This window comes from Salminus brasiliensis, chromosome 1 (genome assembly GCF_030463535.1).
Source record: "Salminus brasiliensis chromosome 1, fSalBra1.hap2, whole genome shotgun sequence".
Lineage (NCBI taxonomy): Eukaryota > Metazoa > Chordata > Actinopteri > Characiformes > Bryconidae > Salminus > Salminus brasiliensis.
The window spans coordinates 18,291,898-18,311,370 of NC_132878.1; the positions used below are offsets into that span (position 1 = coordinate 18,291,898).

Here is a 19,473-nt window from a genome sequence, read left to right on the forward strand (position 1 = left end):
ATCATGTTTATGGCTAAATACGGTGGTGGATGAGATGAAAAGCAAAATTGAAGAATACAAACAAGAAGGAATATTATAAAGGTTGCAATGCAGTAGCACAGCAGGTGGGGTGTGCCGTACAACTCCAGGGGTCTGGGGTTGTGGGTTTAATCATCCCCTATGATCTCTGTCTGTGAGGAGCTTGGTCCAGTCCTCCCACCTCCCAAAAACCAAAACAAAAAAAAAGAAGATGAATTGGCTAGGCTAATTGCTAGAGTTTGAGTGAATGGGTGTCTGGGGGTATTGCTGTCTTGTGCACAGTGATCCCAGGTATAATCCAGACTCACCACAACAGTGGCCGGGAAGAAGATGGATAGATGGATGAATGGATGGATTAATTCTTTTTTGAGGCAAGCATTGTGTTCATGGTGGATCTACTAGTAAAAAATGTTTCAGTATTATTGTATTATTATTTACCTCTTAACCACTAGAGGTTGTGTTTCATGATTCTTGACCAATGACTGTAGAAAACCATGGACAGCACAACCTCTTTCAAATGTGAAGCCACCACAGGTCGAGTGCCTTTGCTGGCTGGTTGCATTATGTGTAGCTTCGCCCATCCCCCAAGTTTTAATGACCACTTCATCTCATTTTCTCCTCTAAACTGTCTCTCCATCTCCAGTGTCAAATTCCAACAATGAGTTTTCCCTGGGCTAATACTGGCCCATTTTGTATTTTATTCGGTTTAAAACCTTATTCTGCTTTATTTTAAGATCATTATGTCATAAGCAGCTACATCACTGTAATGTAAGAAGAAATTGGAAAGAATGGAAAGAAGTGATTAACAGCCTTGGCTGAAACAGACAATCTGCAATACCTTGTAGTTGAGTTGTAGTTGACCTGTGAGGCAACTAGCTAGATAATCATACTATTATTCATGTTGCATGGTGCTGTTAGACACTCTCCTCAAAATTCTTTGCAGTTATCTAGTAAGTCTGATCTTTTGTGTAAAATGCTCAATGTTATCTAATTAGTTGTTAGCTAACGTTAGTGTAGTCAGACGTGCTAAATACTGTAACATTATTTTTTTTTCTTATTTACTTGTAACCGCTGCATGATAACTCTCTCACAGCAGCTTGTGGATTAAACTGGACTGCAGAAGCTTTGGTTCATCTCAGCAGCAAACAGAGCTGAGCTTCTTTATTGTAATTTGATGGAAATGTAAATCATTTTTCAATAAAATACATAAGCTACAGTTTCACTGTCAAAACACTCTACTTATTGGACAAACTGGCTATCCAGTGGAAAAATTTGCTTTGCTTCTGGTTCTTCGGGACATGCTTAGTTTGAGAGAAGAGGGTAGGTCTGTGAAATGAGTAGGCCAGTCTGGATCTGCATGTGGTCTCTACTGCACAGACTCTGGTTGCAAATTTAACAACGTGGCAAACAATTTTGGCTTCAATTGTTTTAGAACAGGAAGGAACTGACTAATGTTGCTTTAACTGTATTTATAAAGTATATTGAGAGAGTTATAATAATTATATAAAAAAAGATTTCCTTAAAAGATATGTAGCGATAATTCTTCTTAAAAATGACTGCCGAGCCTGGCTGTCCAATAAAAGGTTGAGAAATTTAGTTCCTCAGTTTAGACGTATAACAGAAAGAGGCCTTTCCACTCTTCCTGTATGGCATTTGCAGAAGGCCAGAATCTGCAGATCTCGAATCACTTGTTAGAACATAAACCGATATTTTATTGGGAGCTCTGCTGCTGTCATTTGGAGCTTATGAACCAAGTAAAATAATTTCAAGCCCTTAAAAAATAACCAGTTAAGTGATTTTAGTTTCTAAATAGAGGTGATGTGCTCTTTCTTATGATTCTTGCTGTTTTTGTGTAGGCTGTAGAAGTTGGGCAGTCAGAGCATTGAGAAAATCTATTCTACCGTCTACAAGTTTCTCCACATTGCTCTGGGATAGAAAAGGCTTAACTTTAATACTAGTTGAGAGCAAATGAGAGCTCCTCAAGTGAGGTGAGAGCTCCACGAGCACACCCAGGTCCCGTACTTCAGATTTGAAGTATATTCACAAACTAGCTTAAAGGGTCTTAAGTTTAACCTTTTCATTATACCACGTAACCTTTAAAGCTCATGGTCAGTGCAAGTATATGTAAACAGTGAAGCAGACTGAAGATTGTAGTCCCTGCACAGAAGGGTTACAAACGAGCAGGCCTTGTGGCTCTTTGCTAACTGATTTAAAACGTTCCATGGATATTGTCACTGACCGTGTTTTCACAGCGGCTCAGTGGGCCGATAGAGTTGAGTTATTAAAGAAGGAGAGATCAGGAGCGACATCACTTACATTTACGCTCCATTTCAGAGCGACACGGCCTTTTGATCCAGAACCCCCTCTTCAGCATGAGCAAAACCATCTGAACAAACACACTCGCTGGACCTTCATAACTTAAAAATGTGTTTGCTTTTCTCCTCCATCTCGCACTCTTCCCCTCATTTACTCCTCTTTAATCCTTCTGGTTTGCTCTCTCTCTCTCTCCCTCTCTCCCTCTCCCTCTCTCCCTCTCTCCCTCTCCCTCTCCCTCACTCATTCACTCACTAACTCTCTCTCCACTCTTTTCTCGGTTGTTTTTTTTCTCATCATTTTTGAAAGCTCCTATTCCAGTTTTCGGCCTCTGATCCCTTTTCTTTTTTTTCTGCCCCTTTTCTTTTCTCTTCACCACACCTCATATCACTCTTGCTTTCCCTCAGCACCTGCCACCTCCTCCCTTTCCATACCTTGGTAGGTCTCCCAGAACAATAAGTGCTGGAGGGATTTTCTTCATACCAGCCGAAATCCTTCACATTCCCCACGACACATCTTGTGGTCCGCAACTGGCACCTCAGATTCCATCCACTGGAATGGCAATAAATAATGCTGTAAAGATTTTTACTTTTGTTTTTACTTTGCGCTGGTTGAGGAGAAGCACATGCTACCAGTAGGAACATTAGCTGCGGGTCAAGAGCATTTACAACTATGTCTTGATGTGGACTTAAAGCCACTCAAAATATTTGCTCAAATGCTTAAACCAGATGTGTAACTGGAAATGTTTCACTTTGCGATCTCTACATACCTCTGGCTTTAGTTGGTCATTACTTTGTGTCCTAGGCCTGAGGTATCCGGTCCATTTTTGGTAGCGATTAATGGCATTTGCATAAACACTACCTGAATGCAGGTTTGTTTTATTCCTTCAGGATCTTTGAGTTCAACTGTATTTGTGCTCATATGTCATCTAACACTATGACTACTCTAACACTATAATTCTTACTTCCATTAGGTAGCTGTCCGTCTAAGTACATAACCAGACCTAAACACAGCCCTATTAACCTCCAGAACAATCCCATAATTCAAAAAACTAAATACAGCTTTACTAATCCCCCAAATAATCCCATAGTTGTAGAGTAACTGCCCAGTTAAGCAGACCTAAACACAACCTTATTAACCCCCAAAATAATCTCATAGTCCTAGAGTATCTGTCGGGTTAAGCAGACCTAAACACAACCTTATTAACCCCCCCAAAATCCCATAGTTTTACAGTAACTGCCCTGCTAAGAAGACCTACACACAGCTCTCCCCCGCCAAATAATCCTGAACTCTACACTGTCATGCTAATCAGACCTATAACACAGCCATAATAACCCCAGAGATAATTCCATTGTTCTACAGTTACTGACCTAAAAATTCAACATAAACACAACCTTATTTACCCTGAAAATAATCCTGATATTCTACATTAACCGTCCTGCTAAGCAGACCTATACACCTCAAAAAATTTGACATACATTTGAATCACTTTATACAGGTACCTGGATGTAGTGTTAGGGGTCTTGTCTGTAGCTGGCAAAGCAAAATGATACACATTTCATTAATTTAGGAGAAAGCTGCAGATCTGTATACATTCACCATTGTCTGGTTTAACTGAAGAAATGGACAATGTTAAAGGTATTGACTATATACACAAAACTTTAAAAAACAAAAATTAGTTATCAGCTCAGTCTGGTTGACTGTAAGTTACTTAGCCAGAGGCCGATGTAAATGCAAATAAACAGCACAAATAAATGAGCAAGCCCCCATTTATTATCAAAATCCAATATATACTGTATATACTGTGTATATATATATATATATATATATATATATATATATATATATACACCAAAACTGATTTGATCAGGTACAGAGATATATATATATAGTGCTATATATGGCACTGTGCTACACCCCTCTTGCTTACTGTATACTCAAAAGAAAAACAGCTAGAACCAGTGTTAATTAATTAGTACACAATTGGGTCTAGTAGAGTAGTAGAGAAAGATAGGACAGGAGTGAGCAGGGCAGTGGGACAGCGGGAGGTTCCAGCAGGAAAGCAGAATCCAGGGAATAGAGGAAGCGAGAGACTGAGAGAATGGGCCTTTCGTGCCTGGCGAGCAGAGTCACGTCATGGGCAATTTGTCACAAGGTCGGGGGCCATGATGGGGGGAAGGCCACATCTTAACTCCTGTAGAGCCACCCCCCCCTCCTCGAAAGCTTCTACAATACTCAACGTTTTTCACTACTGTAGCTGCATTTCTTTTACCAGATCCCACCATCATAACCCAAGGATTGCACACCTTTCCTGCCTAATCAGTGTGTTTGAATAAGCAAAATGAAAAAATCTTAAAATATAGAACTATAAAATATACTGGATAAGTGAAGAACCCTTGTATGATAGGTTTACAACATAGCTGAGTATAACAATTGAAGGAAATAAGGGATCAAATGAGAATAACAGGAGTTTATTAAGAATAACAGGAGGGTATTATTATTATTATTATTATTATTATTATAGACACTTAAAAATGTACATGATTTTCTTTCATGACTCCACTCAGTTCAGCATCTGACCTTTGATTGACCTATGTTTGACTGAATATGGCTATTTCGGAGATCTGAAAGCATTGCATCCATGGCAACCGTCATTCACCTCCATGGTTTGCCACAAGTGCGTAATTTTCTTTCTATTATTTATTAATTGAATCAATTGGTTGTTTCTAGGATGGGCTTAAGCAGCATATTAAGATGATTGGTTAAAGATATGATAACATTGACAGCAAAAACTGGGTGTGTTTTCTCTTTGTTGATTTGTAAAAATGGCCGAAGGGTGTGGCTATAATATGATGTCACCAATATGGCCTTATAGAGGAAGGGTAGGGTGGGGGTTTAGTTGGACAGAGGAAAAAGAAGAGCGTGCCATGAAAATCCATTAGACCCCCCCCCCCCCCCCCCCATCATAGAGACTGCAGGCAGGCAAGCAATGTTCAGTGGAGGGTGAGGCTCCTCATAAAGCCTAGCGTGTAGCCGGAGCATTTTGCTGCCTTGAACTCTCCACACGAACAGCGGGATGTGGAGGGGGAGGGCATGGGGTGGATCCAGAGGTGGAAGGGGTAGATGAGGACAACAGGGCACTTGAACGCTGGGCAATATATTGCCAATACTGGCACACCATCATCTGTGTCACATTGAAATGGATTTACAGTTTTGCCAGTATTGAATGATGACAAGCACAAAAAATATTAGCATTATGTTACATAACACTGTGGTATCCCTGTTGTCAAGTAGTTCATTATTAGTTTTGTGATTTGAGTTTTGTAGCTACAGGTGGGCTGATGATGCACAGTGCCCACCCAATGAAAATACAGATAAACTGATAAAGATAAATAAAGATAAACTGTATTTAGCTAAATCTGCAACAAAATTTGCGTTGAACATTAGTAGCATGTTACAATATTTTTGTTGGCTTTTTCTTGCCTAACACCTTGCCTTTTATCCTCTGTCCAACTAAACCCCCACCCTACCCTTCCTCTATAAGGCCATGTTGGTGACATCATATCATAGCCACACCCTTCGGCCATTTTTTTGCCTCTTATCTTCCCATTTTTTGGTTTTACTTCTTCCAAAACAGATCCTCTAGCGGATGCAGTCTTCTGAGCACATGGCTGGTGTAGCAAATTAGCCGTTGCTAAACGTAACTTTTTAAACTAGTCTTATCCTGGAGCAGAATTAGTGCACAACATTGCATGCATTCAACACAGAGTCAAAAGTATACATACACCTGCTTAGATTATGAATTCAGTGCCCCTGAAAGTTCCAAAGTCTATAAAATGTTACTTTCTGTAAGTGATCATGATTGACTACAGCTAGCAGCTTCTCTGTGCCCACATTAAAGGGGTTTGTTTGACAGCACTCATTGGATTGACCCACAGATCAATGGGAAAATCCAAGGAGCTCATTGCAGACCTAAGGATGATCATAGCTTTACACAGCCATTTCTAAACAAGTGCTGGTTCCAAGATCATGAGTTTATAAAAGGAGGTAGGTACTACGTATTGGGAGGTGTTTGCACAGGATGGCTTTTTCCTTATGTCAGAAAGTTGTCATTTTGGGTGTATAAAGGTTTTTGCAAGACAGCAGTAGTATCATTATTTGACATGCTTAGTTTTTTTCTTATTAGCATTTTTGTGTTTCTAGAACTGAGGAAGACTGAGCAACAAAAAAATAAACCAATATTTTTAAATTCTTACTCTGTGTGGAAAAAAAAATAGTGAAGCCACAACTTTTGCCAAAAAGGCCAAAAATGTAAATATTTTATAGAGTATTGTAAAAGGCAAACTGATTGTTACAGGCATATAGATATCTGTCACCTGTTATAACTGAACTGTAGTTTTCTTGATGTTCCATCACATAAATGTAAAATAAATTCGAGCCTTCGTACAATTGTTGCTCCTTACTTCCAGCTGTCAAGACTGAGCCAGACAAAGACCATGCTAAACAAGACACATGACTCAGGACTTCCAGGCAGGAGCAATTTCTGCAAAACCTTTTGGACTCAAGGGTCCAGCTTTTGAAACCTTGCACCGATCAACACGTGCCTAGCTCTCTTATGCTCACACACTCTAAAAACTGCTGCTTTGTTTTTACTACCCAAATGCTGAGTTGAGCCTGTTGGGTCATTCTGCTAGCTAATATCCACTGTATATAATCTTTGGGTAGTTTTTGTGGAGGCCAGCTGCTGGGACTACAGGCACTTTGCACACCGGGACCTTTTAGTCTGGTTAAATTGGACTCTGGTTTGTTTTCCCATGGTAAGATTCGTTTAGGCAGGTGTGAATAGAGTAATTTCTTTGATGTGGACTAAAACAACCGCACCGAGACTACTGAGAGGAAGTGGTCTTGGTTTGGTCCCAAACGAACTCCAAACGAACATGATCTTACCTCAGTCTGACCCAAATATCAGGTGTACTCCACAAGGTTGAGCAAAATAAGATATATTGCGTAGATAAGTACTACAGCTATGAACAAATGCCATCTCTGCCATTACTACATGTTAAAATGCACAGAAATATGTACACTGTGTGCAGAATTATTAGGCAAATGAGTATTTTGATCACATCATCCTTTTTATACATGTTGCCCTACTCCAAGCTCTATAGGCTTGAAAGTCAACTACCAATCAAGTAAATCAGGTGATGTGCATCTCTGTAATGAGAAGGGGTGTGGTCTAATGACATCAACACCCTATATAAGGTGTGCTTAATTATTAGGCAACTTCCTTTCCTTTGGCAAAATGGGTCAGAAGAGAGATTTGACGGACTCTGAAAAGTCAAAAATTGTGAGATGTCTTGCAGAGGGATGCAGCAGTCTTGAAATTGCCAAACTTTTAAAGCGTGATCACCGAACAATCAATTTCATGGCAAATAGCCAACAGGGTCGCAAGAAAAGTGTTGAAAAAAAAGGCGCAAAATAACTGCCCATGAATTGAGGAAAATCAAACGTGAAGCTGCCAAGATGCCATTTGCCACCAGTTTTGACATATTTCAGAGCTCGTTTCAACGTTACTGAAGTATCAAAAAGCACAAGGTGTGCGATACTCAGGGACATGGCCAAGGTAACGAAGGCTGAAAAACGACCACCTTTGAACAAGAAACATAAGATAAAATGTCAAGACTGGGCCAAGAAATATCTTTTAGGTTTTATGGTAAAAAAAAGGTTTTATGGACTGATGAAATGTGAGTGACTCTTGATTGGCCAGATGGATGGGCCCGAGGCTGGATCAGTAAAGGGCAGAGAGCTCCACTCCGACTCAGACGCCAGCAAGGTGGAGGTGGGGTGATTTTCATGCAGGACAATGCTCCATCACATGCATCCAAATGCTCCACAGCGTGGCTGGCCAGTAAGGGTCTAAAAGAAGAAAAAATGATGACATGGCCCCCTTGTTCACCTGATCTGAACCCCATAGAGAACCTGTGGTCCCTCATAAAATGTGAGATCTACAGGGAGGGAAAACAGTACACCTCTGTGAACAGTGTCTGGGAGGCTGTGGTGTCTGCTGCACGCAATGTTGATCGTAAACAGATCAAGCAACTGACAGAATCTATGGATGGAAGGCTTTTGAGTGTCATCGTAAAGAAAGGTGGCTATATTGGTCATCGATTTGTTTTTGGTTTTGTTTTTGAATGTCAGAAATGTTTATTTCTAAATTTTCTGTTATATTGGTTTACCTGGTGAAAATAAACAAGTGAGATGGGTATATATTTGTTTTTTATTAAGTTGCCTAATAATTCTGCACAGTAATAGTTACCTGCACAAACAGATATCCTCCTAAGATAGCCAAATCTAAAAAAAAACCACTCCAACTTCCAAAAATCTTAAGCTTTGATATTTATGAGTCTTTTGGGTTGATTGAGAACATAGTTGTTGTTCAATAATAAAAAGAATCCTCTCAAATACAACTTGTCTAATAATTCTGCACACACTGTACTATCCTGAACACAGGACATTCTTCCTGTATATCCTTTTCTTGCTCCTACCCCAGAAATGATCCAAATTGGGTTATTTTTAACTTAACATTTTTAGTGCAGTTGTTTCAAAAAGAAATGAATGTTTCAAAATTCTCAAGTGGTGGTCTCCTTAGGGATCGCAGTGCTCATTTTGTTTTGGTTATGCTTTGCATGTTTGCTTAGCTTAGGAAAAGCAATCTGCCATACGTATAAAGTAATCCATCATATAGTTTGTCATGCTCTTGGCTAACTTGGTCAACAACCTGCACAAAGAACCTTTTGATTCAGAGGAGGATTTTCACAACCCAGCAGGAGCTATATCTGAGTTCAGTCTGGTTCATATGCATTAATGCACTAAAATGAGTAAACCAGGTAAAAGAATGATAAGATAAGATAAGATAATCACAGTGGGGAAATTCACAGTGTCACAGCAGCAAAGGGATAGCAAGACACTCAATTACAATAAGTAGATAAATTAGCAGTATATATACAATATAAATAATACATGTTGAAAGAACAATATTATTTACAGATAATTGCACATTGAGCCTTAACTGCACATGGGGAAATGGCAAAATTGCACATTGTAATGTTACATTGAAGAAACTCTGGCAGCAGGAATGAAGGACCTGTGATTCTTCACTCACTTGGGCTGAAGCAGCATGGTACCAAAGGGTTCACGTTTCTCTGCTCCAGAGAGTCCTGTTCTACTGGCAATACTTACAGTTGCACATCTGTGTCAGCAATTTTAAGCAGCTGAATGTATACATTAGAAGGGGTCTCCACAAACATTTGCACGCATGCTGTATTTTACACACATAGTGTGTAGCATGAACATATCAAGCATTATAACTCCTAAACCAGTAAAAACAAAAGATCCAATCAGCCAATCTCCATTCCACCAGTGAAATGACTACTAGGGGGGCTGTGGAAAGAGGCCAGTTCTTTAAATGGGCCTGAACCACAGAGGTGCCCAATCTAAACCTCTTGTCTGCTGTTTTTTGCCTGGTTTTTCCCCCAACTTTCCCCCAAGGTCTGTGTTTTCAGTGCTGTAAGGGTGAGGATACGTCCCATCATGGCATGTAAGGTGCCACTGCATCTTTTTATAGTGCTGCCAAGACAAGCTCATTAGAAAGCTAAACATACTGCCAATTCTGTTGGATATCTGTACCTCAAGCCAATTATGCTCTCGAGGACTCATCAGCTATTCATGTAGGCTATAAAGAGAACAATGCCAACTTCCACTTTAGCAATTAGGTCTGCTACTGCTAGCTAATGTTATGTTGGATTCTACTAGTTATGAGCTGGTAACTTGGAGATTCTGACATTTGGCAAAGGAAAGTTGAAGAAAACACAGAGTATATATTGGAGAAAAAACAGAAGAATATGTTAAAATGATACTTTCAATTCCTTCTGAACAGTTGAATGAAACTTACAGTTTGCTTTACTTGACTTTGCCAGCAGGTCATGATCTGTAGCTCAAAGTGTCATTAAATGTACCAGCAGAGCTGACTAGCACACGGATCCACATGGCTACCAGACCATGCAAAATCAAGGCAAGCAGGCAAGAAAGGAAGTTCAGACACAACTAATGTCTTCTGTTTTTTTCTCAACTTCATGAAGAAAATGGAAGGCTAATGGTAGTTTCAGTGCACAGCAAATGACAAAATCAAGGTTACACACTCCAGGACTGCATTTAGAAAACAATTATAAGTCGGTTTGATGAATGTAGCAACTAAGAGGGGTTCAAAAGTCACAACGGAAAAATTTCAAAGCGCAAAGTTTACCTTCACTGAGAGTACAAAGTCTACAGAGAGATGAATAATTCCAACAGTGCGTGCTACCTCTGTATGAACTACACATCAAACACCATCAGACAACACAGACAGACACACACACATACATACACACATGCACACCATCCATGATCACAGAGTGGAGAGGAAATGTTCTTCTCATAAATATTTGGACTTGGCCTAATTGAAAGAGTGTGTCATGCCCAGAGTCTTAGCCGATTCTAAACATTCACATGCTCGGCCCTTTCTCTTTGCAAATGTCTCTCAGGTGACGTCCCGTTTCTTAAAGGGAAATTCCACCAATTTTTCCAGACATTTTCACAAAATATTACAGGTAATATGTCAACAAAGTCATCCAGAGTGTTTGATATGAAAGTGAAACTTGCTGAGTCAGAGTGGTTCAGAGTGGAGGTGATGAAAATCTCATCTGAAAGCTACGTCACTACGTCTCTTATTGCATTAAATGCTCATGAAGACATTTCCTGATGAATAAGACATTGTTTTCTGATGGTAAGAAAGTGATAAGGTCTAAGTACCCTAAGAAAATTACATTTTGTAATTTGGTAACCAATATTTTACCTTTATGAACATTACAGTTAAAACAAAGCCTGGTTCCTGAAATGTGGTTTCAGAATAGTGTCGATTTGTTTTGTAATATATTTCTGGTGAAGTGGTAGCTGTAGGGTGTCATGTGACCATATTTTACCATTATTAATATTGCATATACGTGTCGCGTATATAGGGTAACTCTTATGTCCCTAGGTTTTGAATTCAAGGAATACTTTTAGAAATACTTTCTTACAAAATAAATGACTTATATTAAGTTACTTTGATCTGTTTTCCAACCAAGACTTCAAAACATCTCTGTTCCAATAAAAAGTTGATAAAAAGTGATCAATTCTTTGGTAAAATCACAATATGCATATTTAAAAGGGCATAATGTATTATTTACATTCACATCTTTGCGACATATATTTCATATGAATATAAATTATTACACCTACATTGCCATCATTACTGTAACTGCTTATGATTTCTGGAAGGATTTCTTTGAAGGTAACACTTGTTCATGACATACCCATGGAAACAAAGACTGACAGGAGAGCACATATCAACTATTAGAGAAGAGTGATTTTTTATGTATGGAACAGTGAGTAATTTATTCATGTATTGACATTTATTCAGCATCATTACCATTCATACTGTCAATATTTTATTAAAAAATTAAATGATTACATTATATGTGTTTAAAGCACAGATTACAATAGTTATTGAATGGTGTTAGGAAATACATGAACTAGGGTCTTTTTGTCTGACAAAAATGAAAATTTTCATTACCACAAAACCAACACAAAACTGGCTGTGGTGATAATGACACCAGGGGAGGGTAATGAAAGGTTTTCAGTTTCTCCATACCCATCACCATTACAATCTTTTTAACAGTTTAGAATTTAAAAGGACATACATTACTTCCTAAAACAAATTTTCAGTCCATATAAGCACAATACTGTCTCATTATAGAGCTCTAAAGAATACAGAAATGAAGTAAAGGCTGAAAAAATAATATTCTTTTTTGGGATTTCTGCACTATCCCACTTATATTATATATATAAATATTTGAATTCTAAGTTTAGTCATGATCATCATTAAGTATTTACTGTAAAGCATTATCTTGACATAGTTAAAACAAATTCATTTCTCAATTTATTAAAAAAAAATATTTATTTAAAAAAGATGGTAAAAAGAGACCCCAATTGAAGAATTACCCATAAACACTTAAAGGTCACGTGGACTCACTGGACATTTGGGAAAGTAAATAAAATGGCTGCATTTTGTTGTGGTGGACTGGAGTGTGGGTAAGCTTGAGATCCATTGCAATCCTGACCAAAAAGAAACAGATTAGAAGATTGACGGATGAATAGATGGTTAAACACTTTGTGACCCCTGTGTCTTATCACCACCACCATAAAGAAATCCATGTACGTTTCTCTGCAATAAACCCTTTCACATGACACCACTCCGAATAACTTGGTTCATGCCTAATCGACTTAATTATGCAACAATTTAGAAAATTTGGTAGAGTTCTCCTTAGAGAAGCTGTACCACAGGCAAACAACGATGGCGTATATAAGCGGTGCGGGACCTTGCTTGCTCTCAGAGACTGAGAAGAGGTAATTTGATCTTGAGCTCATTCATCTGTCACTGTAAGTGGCTACGTGAGTGTCTTAAACAACATAATGCGCCTACAAAGGTGCACGCATTCAGTCCCTAATTGCATATGCATGCCTCCCTCTCTTCTGCTGTCCTAAATTCTTAACAGTCATGCGTGATGACATGGTGGCAGGCCTCTTCCACACGATTCACACTCTACGGGCTTTTCGACGTAAGAGCTAGTGTCTCCGGGGAGATGAGCAGACTGCTTCAACATGCAGCAGGAAAACATGCTTGCATATCTGCGAGTGTTTACTTTTGTGTATGAATTATTCAGGATCAAGGGTGTCTTTTTTGAAGGCAACACAACAAACATGACTCTATGGGGCAAGAGACTTCTTTAGTTTAGTTACTGACAGGGCGGCTAGGATTTGCCGGTCTACTGCCAAAACTATTACAATAGGATTGGCAAAAAAGAGGTATGGTCTGAAGAACAGAGCTAATGTATAATATGTGAAGATTCTGAGAGTAGATTTGCTGATCTTGGATCACTATGAATAAGCACTCTTTATTCTGGGATGTTCCGGCATGCACACAGGCTCAGGTCAGGATGGCAAAGGAGACACTTAATAAGTTATGTGTCCTGTTTATGGCTGATCCATGGACTGCTCTGGTTGAAAGTTCAAACGACTGGACAGATACTTTACATGTCCAAATGTTTGTGGACACCCCCTTCTATTGAATGCATTCAGGTGCTTTAGGTTGCACCAATTGACGACACAGATGTGCACATACACACACACAGCTTGTCTAGTCCCTGTAGAGATGTATTGGCAATAGAATAGGACTCTCTGGAGCAGAAAAATATGAACCTATTGGCACCATGCCTAATGCCAGATGTGGACTGAAGGGGTATAAAGCCACCCCAGCAATGAGCTGTGGAGCAGTGGAACTGTGTTCTCTGGAATGATGGGGCTCCATCCAAATGGGATGAGGTGGAAAGGAAATTATCCAACAGTACAATCAAATCCTCACAGCAGTGCTCTAAATTCTAGTAGAAAGCCGTCCCTGGACAGTAGAGACAGTTACTCCAACAAAAGCAGGATAAACTTTTAGATTTCAGAAGAAACAACTGATAAGCAGGTGTCCTGTGACGTGTTGTGTACATTCAAGGCTCTAAAATTGACTCATGGCAAGTCAGCGTGCCTTTATGCAAGGGAAGATCTGGTGTATCTTCTCCATCTCCCTCCCTCTGCTCATTCTCATACAGCTCACATTTGCTCCTGACACATCCTTGCGTGATCCCTGATGAAGGCTCTTTGCCTAACGTGCAAGAACGACTGTTTAACCATTGTGGTATGACTTATGCGGTGATAAGTAATGCATAACGCCGTGCTTAAGAGGCGACAGTGTCAAATGACATCTGACAAGGTGGATTGTGGCTCGCGTTTCACAAGGCCGTGCGTGCAACGTGTCTCCAGCTTTTGCCTTGTCTGGAGGACAGAGCATGCGTGCCCGTTCCCTGCACTCTCCCCTCCAACTCTGCCTGGCTTTTGCATGCATATGAGTGTAACGAGGCATCGGTTAATGAGTGCCTCACACATTCAGTATCCGACCAGAGAGATGAGATAATGTATCAAACATTCTCCAATTGCTCGCAATTGGACTGAATCACTCTCAATTATTCAGACAATCACCCTAATAGCTGTTGCAATTTGGATGAACTCACACACAGTGTTTACATAAAAAATGAAGCTGATTTGCCCTGTTGGACTGTGCTGAGATGTTCTCAATGTAATATGACAGCATATATTTATACATATATAAATTAGGGTCTGATTTTTGTTTTTAAAAACCAGGCTTAGTACTGTTATCCATCTTAAAATACACTATATGAACTAGTTTTGGGACACCTGCTCATTCATTCCTTCTGTAATCATGGGTATTAAAGTTTAGAGATTATCCTGCTTTTGCTGGAGTAACTGTCTCTACTGTCCAGGGAGGAAGGCTTTCTATTAGATCTACTAGAAGCATTGCTGTGAGGACCTGATTGCATTCAGCAGCAAGTGCATTAGTGAGGTCAGGATGTTGACTGATCACCACCCCACCTCATCCCCAACTTCCTAACTCATCCCAAAAGAATTAAATGGGGCACCATCCATCATTCCAGAAAACACAGTTCCACTGCTCCGCAGCTCAGTTATGCATGGTGCCAATAGGTTCATGGTTATCAGCTCCAGAGAGTCCTATTCTATTAGAAGTACTTCTCTACAGGGACTTGCCAAGCTGTGTGTGTGCACTTGCACCTCTGTGTCAGCAATGGGGGCAACTTAAAGCAGCTGAATGCATGCATAAGAAGATTAAATATAAATTGTGCATATTTCTATATATATTTTTGGGCACTAAATGGCTCAGTGGTCTAATGCACTGCCGCTATGGTCTGAGGGTCGTAAGTTCCAATCCTGAGCCATACTGCTTTGCTCTCAGCAGCCCAAGAAAAAGAAAGTCCAAGGCAATACAATTGGCCACGCTTCCTCTGTGTGGTGCTCTCTCCCCTCATCACTCGTCTCGGCGTCTGTTAGCTGGTGCACTGGAGTTGGAGATTCTGCGCTTTCCGCTGGAGACTGCTGGGGATAATACAGACAGGTGTGTTAATTCGCAGTACCAAATTGGAAAAAAAAGGGAAAAATTGACAAAGAAAAAAACATTTCCATACATTTTTCTGTAACAACTGTGTAACATCTAAGTGATGATAGTGAGAAAGTGTGTCCTTAGAGGCTTCTACAGTAACATGCTATGAGGAATTCCAATATGGGCCACTAGCAGAAATGATCACTAGTCATTAATGTATTGTTTTTTCTAGCTTCTGTTCTCAATGCTTTACATTAATTATCTCGAACAGGCCTAGCTCTTTTCAGTCAGCCTATGGGTAAAAGAAACAGTTTGTTCTTAGCTGCTAATAATAAAGTAATAACAGTGATTAAAACATGATTACTGGTTCTTACTGGCTTTTATTTTCTGATATTCTCTGATATTCTCAAAAATGATCTTTGGAAAACTGGAGGTCAGTGTCACTGGAGGTCAGTCTCTTTAGGCCAGCTGTGCTGCCAGTTCCAATGGTAAACATTATTTTGGTGTTGCCTGCCCACCCCCCTAACACACACATAACAATTGCATTTTCATTTGAAGGTGGTGTATTGTATGTCTTAAATGCTTAAAAGTTATTAAAGAGATCGGAATAAGAACCTTCATTAAAAGTTTTACTCAGACCACATACCTTTTTTTCAGGGTTAGCCTTTACATGTCCTGAAACCTAATGTATGACTCAAAGAAAGCTGCTTTTACATGGGTCTTTGTAATTCAAGCCAGTCAATTGAAACACATGTCTAGAGATTTAACATTTCACTGATCTCTTAATAATGACTAGGTGGTATGCTAAGCTCCTGCGCAAGGTCAAAATACCTTTTAACCATTAACCAAAGTTCTAAACTAATGTTGAAATGACTGAATAGATACAGTGCAGAGGACATAAGCTGGTGACAAACAAAAGACTGCTTGCGAGAATCCTTCTTCGCTAGAGGGACACTGGACAGGCTGTACAAATGAAACGTAACAGCATGAAACATCTTTGGAAGACCATAACTGGAGGTCAGTCTCATGAGGCCAGCTCTGGTGCCAGCATGTCTGAACTCAACAACAGCGTTGATGTCAGCACTGTGACGCAAACCACCAGACAAAGTCCTGACGATTTTGCCATGAATGTGGTTTCGGTGATGCCTGCCCAGCCGCCCAGCCGCCCGGAAGGTCAGGTGTCTGATGGAGACAAAGCAGGCGCTACACTGCTTTTCTCTGGCGTCTTCCTCAGTCTGGTAGGGATGACGTTCACTGCCATGGGCTGGATCAACTACGAGGTCAGTAACAACTTTGAGTGGACACAACTGCTCGGGCCCATCCTGCTATCTGTAGGTGGCACATTTGTGCTCATTAGCATCTGCAAGTTTCGCATGTTCTCCTGCCAAGCCTGCAAGATCCAAACCGATGAAGGAGTGCCAGAGATCGACCTGCCACCACTGTCTGGGCCGTCTTTTGTCTTCTCTGGCATCAATCAGCCAATTACCTTCCACAGAGCCACTGTGGTGCAATATATCCCACCACCATATACTTCGGCAGTACAGGACAGTAGCCTAAGCTCAGTTACTGGATTCCAACCAAACCAACAGCCCCTAGCTGTCACAGTGAGCACACCGCCACATTATTACAGCATATACCCAATGGAAAACCCTGCTTTCTCTGAAGATGGCGAAACACATGAGCTGACTGAAGAAGGACGGGAAACGAGGTATGGTGCAACTATCGTATTTAAGGGTCAAATTTTTTGGATGCAGATAAGCACCAAAGGTATTTATTAAGAATGACAATATATATATTATTTACAGTCAAAAAATAGATATTTACAATATTTTTGTAGTTTTGTCTCTTTTCACCACCCCAGAATATTTTAAATCAAGCAAACAATATATGAATACAGACATACATCCCAAATTCAAAGGGTTTAACAAAAACATTGCATTAACTGTTGATAAATTGCAGCCTTTTTTACACAATACTTCCTTTTTCACAGGTTTAAACGTAATTGCACAATTGACTGATGCCCAGTTTAATGTTCAGGTGCAGCCTGTTCACTCACATGGCAAATTAAGATGATAAAGGCCTGGAGTTGATTCCAAGTGTTAATTTTGCATTTGGTAGCTGCTCATGAAAATTCTTAATATGCAGTCCAAAGAGGTGAAGGAAGCCATCATTAGTCTGAAAACAAGCACAAAACAATACAAGCCTATCAGAGAGATAGCACAAACCTTAAGATTAGATACCCGAGGAATAGCTGGGGCACAGAGCAAAACCTCATAGAACCTTACCTTAAGCAATTGAATTGAGGGTTTTGCTTAAGCTAATGTATGGTGTTTGCCTGGCCAAGTGGTTGAAATGAACTGCTTTTTGTACATAAACCCACACAAACATTTTTGTTTATTTATTTACATAATGCCCCTTTAAATGCACACCCGTGGTGAAATGAGTTAGTACTGACAACAGCAGCTATTAGGTTATTTCTTAGCAGGTACATCAACATCAACTAATGGTGAAACATTAAAAACATACCTGCTACATCTTCAACAAAGTCAGATCCATCAAGTTTAAGTTTAATAGCCCCAGACGTTATTTTCTCATTAGACTTCTCACCAGAGCTGCTTGCACACAACTCACAAGCTGTTCCTGAATCTGTTAATATGTGACCAAGTTAAGATCCTTCATGTTTGGCTTTCCTTAAAGCATGTCATTCTCACTGTTCCTGTTACATGTAACTAACAGGTTAAAGATTTTATTATAGTCAGTGTGAATCAGAAATCATAACACATTTTCCCTCCGTCAGCATCGAGGAGTATCTCTGAGAGTGTTTTCTTTTGATGATAAATGATTGGAGGATGAGGTGAAACATGATATTACTGGTTAATGTTATTTCCCCCTGCCCAGTGATGTTTTAAACCTGGACAAAAGTGATGTGGAAAAGCTGGAATCCTGTCTTTAAAAGGATATAATACAATAAATAGTGTTTAACAGAGCCAGGGATATGAACTTACAAGATAAAAATGTCCATTTTGGTTTATGATTGACTTGTATTTAAACCATATAATAAAGAATGGGTGTTTTAATCTTAACGTGTCATGTTTCTTGAAAGGATCCTGAATCAGAGCGGGGAAGTGGATGAAGAGAAAGCAGAAGCTTCAGACAGCATCTCTCCACCAGCATATGAGGACCTTTATCTCACCCCATCATGTGACAGTTCTTCCAGATAAAATGATTTGTAATATAAAATTAACTAAAGACACTAAAGTTTCCTTACTTTTCATCTGTGATGAAACAGATACAGATACATTTGTACCTTAAAATGAGGACAGAATGCTCCTGACATTACAGTTTATCCAAAAGTTCGGCTGGCGGATGTTACGCTGATTCTGAACAGTGATGAGACGATCTTATCTTTTTGATTTTATACAACAGAGATGTAACAGAAATGTAAACAGAAATTTTAACAGAAATGTAAAACTGTTAAAAACACAACAGAGTGTTGTCTGGGGTCCTTCTGTTTTGGGGAATTATAGAGTCTTATATGTCTGGGCTTTCACTGGTAAGCTGCATTGTCATGATGAAATTTGTAACCAGAAAGGACTTTACTCTCACCTTGCAGTGGGAAGATAGTATCTTATTAACCCTCTACTGCATGATGATGCCATATGGCAACATGTACCGTCTTTTGACTTCTTTGTCTAATTATACCATAAAAGCTCACGTCCTGTGGGAATCTAGTCTTTATGTGTAACATGGTACTCTTTTTGATCACATGTCATTCTCCTCCAGTCTGTACTTTTTTCACATCACATAAAGCACTCTCAAAGAGAAAAAAGAAGTTTACATGCTTTCAGATTCATATAAACTGATTAGACAAGTGTTGCCATATGGCAACAAGCAAATTTGCAGTGCATCCAATGATAGTAATAAGTTGCCAAGGTAAAGGCTGTTCTTTCATGTCTGTTTGCTATTTCTCTTATGGGAATAATGTGATCACACCAGACAAAGTAACAAATGACAATTTATATATATATATATATATATATATATATATATAT

General features: G+C 39.5%; 1 protein-coding gene across 1 annotated transcript; it reads left to right on the plus strand.

Annotated features, from left to right (window-relative positions):
* The first annotated feature begins 16,392 nt into the window (after positions 1-16,392).
* tmem174 (transmembrane protein 174) lies at positions 16,393-18,642 on the plus strand. Its single transcript, XM_072693370.1, has 2 exons — positions 16,393-17,129; positions 18,525-18,642. Exons 1-2 carry the CDS (start codon positions 16,393-16,395, stop codon positions 18,640-18,642), a joined length of 855 nt encoding a protein of 284 aa, XP_072549471.1.
* Positions 18,643-19,473: the final 831 nt, after the last annotated feature.